The following is a 6,393-nucleotide window of genomic DNA, read 5'->3' as shown; positions in this document are numbered from 1 at the left end:
GGTGTGAAAACAACAGTGTAATAACCCATAATATCACTTTTTTTCTTAAAAAAAAAAGAAAAAGGTAAACATTTTAAAAGGAACTTGATAAAAGTAACCAAGAATGTCTTCGTGAAGATTCATGAACCTAATACATTTTAGCAAACAACTTTTCATAGGGTAAAACAAATCTCATACAGAATCTTGTGATTAAAAATAAAATAAAATGAAGTAATGCTTGCAACCAAATATAATATCCATTCCTTAACAGAAAAGGTATTAAGGAGTAAACATCTCTAATGCATAATGAAGAATCAATAATAAATGAATAAATAAACAGTGAAACTCAACTAGGAGTCTGCAATAAGTGGAATTTCAAAGGCGTTTCCAATAAAAAAAATGTTATTTCTAATATTAAATAACCGACAGACTCATCCTGGTTGGGTTTCTGGGCAGACCACCCCATCGCTCACAAAAGGAACTCCATGATGTCTCCGAAGGAGACATCCTTGGGAGGGGGGCCCGGGGATGTGACTGGGGGGAGGGGGGAACCCTACCATTCCTCCAAATCGGTGTCCTCCATGAGGTACTCCAGTGGGGAGTCAATGTGCCTCCTTTTACACGCATGTTTGAGACACTTCCTCAGGAGTCGTCGCTGGGGAGGAGTCGAAAAATGTCTGGCGGCTCTAGTGCGGGAACTCCCTGGGGCGAAGAGGTGGTAGACTGTCCTATGAGATAACAGGATGGTAGAATCTATTGCGGAAACAGAGGGAGCCAAGGCAGACTCCCAAGACTAAATAGTCAAGGGTCTCAATGGGATCGAGAGAACCCTCTCCATCACGTTGAAGGCAGAAGAACTAACAGTCTGAGAAGGGGCTGCAGATGGGTCCGCAACCCTCTGCCTCAATGGGGGAAGCAGAGCCAAACCTCCGGGCAATAAAACTGATTGGAAAGCTCTGCTCCAAAAAACTCAGAGCCGAAACCATCCCCTCGGATATGGCTTTGAGAGCCAGATGGATCTAAACTCGCCAGATCAGACCCATCCAAGGTAACAGCCAGCATCGAGGTACCATTTGTGCTGACCCCTCGACGCCGAGTATCCAAAGATCTGAGAACTCCAGAGCAGGGGTCTGATCAGAGGAGGAGTAAATCGGAATGAAGCTGGACTGCATGCCCCCCCCCCTCTGAAGGGAGAGGTGCCAGGCAAGACCCCCATCTGTATCTGGATGCAGAGGAATCTTCACATCCTGTCTACCTCAGCTTCAGAAAGACTATGGGTGGATCTGGAAGAGGTCACAGACACTGGCCTAGAGGGGCATTGTGGGGGTCCAGAGGAGCAGCTCTGAAGCACCTGCGGCTCCAGGGAGAAGAAAGGGGAACAGAACCAAAGAGACTCCACACTTTTGCCGGGGGACCTGCAGATGACTGGTCGGGGACCGCTTCCTAAGTTTGTCCCTATGCTTATGTTTGTCGCCATCCACTGTCCTCTTAGCGGGAGGTTGAGTCCCAGCGGCCAGGGCAGAGACAGAAGCAGCAGGGTTAGCAGAAAAACTAGAGGACTGGGCCCCAGTGACATGAGGGGGAGAAGGCCTTTCAGTATCAATTTGTTCCTTCTGTCGATCAATGCATCTGTCTCTCCCTCAGTAGCTAAACATGTAGTTAAATTTTCCATCAACTTCTAATTAAGCCAAACAGTAGTTGCAAACTTTAACTTGGCATATTATCTCAGTTTGAGCCATGTCCAATAAGCAATTCTCTTGCACAGTCTAGAAATAAGGCAGTAATCCAACTTGTTTAACATGCTTCCTCTGCTTGGAGTTTCAAGTTTCGGATTCTGTATGTCTTGTTTGGTTTTGTAAATTGGATGATGCGTTGCCTTGGGAGTAGTGGAGGAGAGGTTAACTGACAGTACTGCAAATGTGTATACAGTCTAAAAGATTTAGTGTAATTTTCTAACAGTTCTGGTACACACAATGCAGTTCTGGTTTATACATTTTACATGCTGCAATAATTATAACTGCAGTTTTTGCTAAAATACCACTTTTAAAAATTTCTTCCTCCTTGTAAACTTCGTTTTCTTTTGAATTCACTATATAGCTTAGGGTACATTTAAACTATGCTACCTAGTCCTGTTTTGATAAACCATTCTGCTTTTTGCATTACTCATACCATTTCAGAGCTGATCTTCACACTTTAGGATTATAATCCCAAAACCCATTTAAGACGCTTGCTGTTTTGCCCTGTGGTAATATGCAACTACTTCAAGGTATTATAATCTGTACCACACAAGTATGGTTGAAGTTCCTGGACAGCCCAAAATTCCACCTCCACAAATGAGCCAGATTTTTCCTCTAGCGCAAGTCTATGAAAAGGATGGAGTGCAGGATGATCTCCCCCTTTCAAAGAATTCGGCTGAATACAGCCAAAGTCTTTGGTTTGAAGCTTTTGCATGTACAATAAATGTCTGGCTAAATAATTACTAGCCATCACAGGAGCAGCCCACTAAAGGTTTCAAGTTTCTAGAAAACCTGCTCACAAGTTGTTACAGATTTTAACATGGCCATTTTTCTAAATAAGGTCTGTAACAGAGGTGGCTATAGTACTCTAATGGAGGAAAACTTTCTATAGTGCCTTTGTCCTGAGAATACCTTCACCTGCTTTTTAGTTTTGGGGTAAGGCTATGCCTGGGTATCCTCAGCTTTGCAGGCTCTGGCTGATTTTTTCCCACCACTCACTGAATGATCAAGATACGTTGCTTCTAAAACATCAGGTAGGAATGGCAGAAACCCACCTGATCCTTACTAATTTGCAACTTGTTAGAGAGCTGTTTGGCATGTTCCTGCCAAGACTGATAAACTTGTAATATCTTTGTAAACAAGAGTATAGTCACCTGCTTCTGCTAGGTAGTGATCTCTTAGATTTAAGCTACAACATTTAGAAACAAAATCACTACATTTCCTCAGGTTTGATACAATTCTTTATGTAATAATGTATGCAGTGATTAAATGTGCATTTTGCCTTCTTGAACTCCTTTGAAAATGGACCTATCCCAGTCAATGAATCAAAACCCAATAAGAGAAGTTGGTTTTCAAGCTCATTCCCAATCCAAATCCATAACATACTTTAAACAAAGATGAGCAGTAGGTACAGGGCAAATGTGGTATGTACTGCACAATACTTGGATAGAAAGAAGCTGTTTAAGGATTAGTTTAATCTACCTCAGATGTGGTCGTATTACTAGTCTAAAACCATTGAAAAGAGAAGATGGAAATGCAGAAAAAGATTCTTATGAAAAAGTTGACAAACAACCCTGCCACGTAAATGGCTGACCAGAGAAGGTTACAGACCAGTGTATGTTTAAAGAATGTGGGCTAGGACTCAAATAGACCTTTAGAAAAGTCCAACAGTGCTGAGGCACAGGGGGGTAGAATCTTATGATTGGAGTTCCTTCCTGTGCATCATGTTTTGCTATTTACTACTGTTTTAGTCTGATACACGGCACACAACCTGAATGTCTTTCAGTGCCCTAGCCAGAGGTAAACTGGATAACTGCTAAGGATGGCATTATGTGCCAGATAAGAAAGTATCCTAACTTGCAACATTTACTGTTAACTAATATTTTGTTATTGTGTTAAAGCCAACAACCTGTAATGTTGTTTACTATTGCTGCAATTTGTATCTCTATTTATCATGTACATGATGTGGAGCTTTTCTCCCCGGGCATCCGCTGAAAAAGGAACTGCGTCCAGTCGGAATTTCCTGGTAAACAAATGTAAATAAATAAATAAATGCCCAACAGTTGCTTGATGACACCTTTCCCAGGTAACTCAGATTTAAAGTGGAAGGCTAAACTGATGTGTCAAATATGCACAGTCTGAATTATGGTTTTCCAAACCTAGCAATCCATTTTATAGCAATGAACAAAACAATCCTTATTTAAATCACCACTTGGTACTCAAGGAAGCAATTTTTGTTTCTTGGTTCATCTCAGGTGCACTTAGCTTTGTTTTACATACCTTTGGCTTTGCACAGAGACCAAAGTCAATAAGCTTCAGATTATGATCTTCATCAATGAGTAGATTTTCCTGTGAAGAGATAAGCAGGTGTTAAATTACACAAGTATACATTTAAACAGCTACTTCCATAAATACAAAAGGTCAACTTACAGGTTTAAGATCTCTATGAGCATAGCCCTGGCTGTGGACATAGGCTACAGCTGATACAATCTGACGAAAAAAAATCCTAGTCTCCTCTTCAGATAAGCGATCCTTTAGAACAATATAATCAAACAGCTCTCCTCCAGGGCAGTACTGAAATAAGACATTGCAAAACTTGTGTTACAACCTTACAGACAACTTCAAACAATTGTTCAGGGTGTAAGGCAAGAAAAAAAATGCATCTGTTCTAGAGGTTTGTAATTTAAGACTGACAGAAATTTGCAGCAGTCCTCGGATTAACTTGCTCAGCCTACATTTTTGCCTACTACATGGCTCTAAAGTCACTTGACCAGGCATTGTTCTCAAGACACCCCTGAAAAAGGGGCAATACTGTGCAGTAGGCCTACCCAATTAACAATTAAGCACAGTAAGAAACCTAGTTTTCCTTCATGGACTGGGAGCAAGAAAGTTGCGAATTCGCACACCTGCAACTCCTTTATATACACACGCACAGTCTTTTGCGTAGGTCAGAGATACGGTGCGAGAGAAAGGAGCTCAATCTTAAAAGTAGCCAGGCATTCTGTATCCTTGGCATGATACTTTCCAATTGTACTGCAACAGTGATTAAATTAATATCCATTTAAATTAGGCCCTTGTGTATCCAAGAGCACCAATTTGTTTTATTTATTTTTTTTTTTAAACTAAAACTGTGGTGCCTCTGTAGCCTACACTGTGTGCATAAATCCATCTATAGCAGTACATAAGACGTAAATTCATGCTATTAACTATGCTGTACCTATGCATTCCTGTAGGAGAATCTGCACAGTCAAGGAGCAACTTCTCTGTTAGATAGACTATCCATGTTTAGTGTATATGAATGTGTAATGCAAGTATATGGCTGTATCTGGTGGTGGCAGTGCAAAAACCATACCAGAGTGGGGAATGCTATTTAATATGTATAACTGCTTGGTGCGAGTGGGTGCTGAATTACAATGCCTGATGCTAGTAGGGACAGGCTGATTAAGAATATTAAGTGTGCTGGCACTAAATGTGTGCACGTATTAGTCTTTGTGCTTGACTGCAAGTGCCTTTCCAGGAGTGTTTGCATGTGTCGTTTGCTATCTGGCATGGAAAGCTGAGTAGAGCAGAAGTGCAAACTGCAGTAACTCTGCTCTCCTCAGCCTGTGTGTTACCCTATCAGAAACAGCCTCTGTGGTAGGTAGATTTTGCATATTATGTCTGTGTATGCCATTATGTACTCATGTGGCCCTTTGGGGGAGGGATATGCTGTGTGCGATTTGCTAAGATCCCACACTACTACTTTGCACAGGATGGCAACGTTTTCAGCTGAACAGCACCAACTGTTCAGCTGAACAATTCATAATTATGCAAATTCCATAGTAAACTAGATTTAGTGATACTGTGAATGTGGAAGACTATGAATTACATTCTAGCAAAGCAGCAGAACAGGGCAACACAAGTTTATATAACTCTACAGCACTATTTCAACACAAATAATCTCATTTGCTCAACAAGACTGCTGGATCCTCTACTTGTTTGTTGGATCTGACCCAGTAACACTAGTGCTCCACTCTCTAACCTCCTTAAATGGTTCCCTTCCCATAATATACCCAATTGTGAATCTTTCTCAAATAGAGTTTGCAGACTTAAATACAGATAACCCTACTATGCCTCTCTGGAAAACTGGCCATCCAGGTCATTCAGAACTAAACACTTAGGTTGAGCACACGAGAGATGTCATTAGACAAGTATGCAAGACTCTAGCATTATGCCAAGTACACAACTACTATATCCTATTCATCCTGTCTGATCCAGCTGTTGGGTCAGAATCTCCAACTACATATCCCTTGGTTGGTACTGTGATATGACCGTTTTGAGAACAGTGCTCCCAAAGGATGTGCTAGATCCTGAACACATGTCCAGCTTAAAACACCTAGCAAATAGAGCAAAGACGACTAAGTAGCAGCTGCACTAATCTCATCCACAGAAGAGCTGCAGAAAAAAGGCAGTAGTAGATGTGGCCACTAACCTTGTAGAATGAGCTTTTGGTTTTAAGTGGTAAAGGATGCTGGAAGCATTAACACACTATATAATCTAAAATACATCTCCAGAAAGTAATCTTGGATACTTCCAAACACAATCTTTTAGAGGTAAAGGACAAACAGTTTGGGGATCCTTCTTGATGGCCTTGGTTCTAGAGAGAGTTCCATTTGCGTACACCCAAAGTGTAAAGCAA

The 6,393-nt window shown here is 41.2% G+C and overlaps 1 protein-coding gene across 1 annotated transcript in view; it reads right to left on the bottom strand.

The window, feature by feature from the left end:
- Positions 1-6,393, bottom strand: part of MELK (maternal embryonic leucine zipper kinase) — a gene marked incomplete in the record, with an annotated part of 949,965 nt that overhangs the window by 687,592 nt on the left and 255,980 nt on the right. The window contains 2 exon segments of the mRNA XM_044058955.1: positions 3,996-4,064; positions 4,146-4,289. Coding sequence (XP_043914890.1) covers positions 3,996-4,064; positions 4,146-4,289 — 213 coding nt within the window.

This window comes from Protopterus annectens, chromosome 17.part0 (genome assembly GCF_019279795.1).
Source record: "Protopterus annectens isolate FY-2018-M chromosome 17.part0, PAN1.0, whole genome shotgun sequence".
NCBI classification, from domain to species: Eukaryota; Metazoa; Chordata; order Ceratodontiformes; family Protopteridae; genus Protopterus; species Protopterus annectens.
This window is presented reverse-complemented; position numbering and strand designations above follow the sequence as displayed.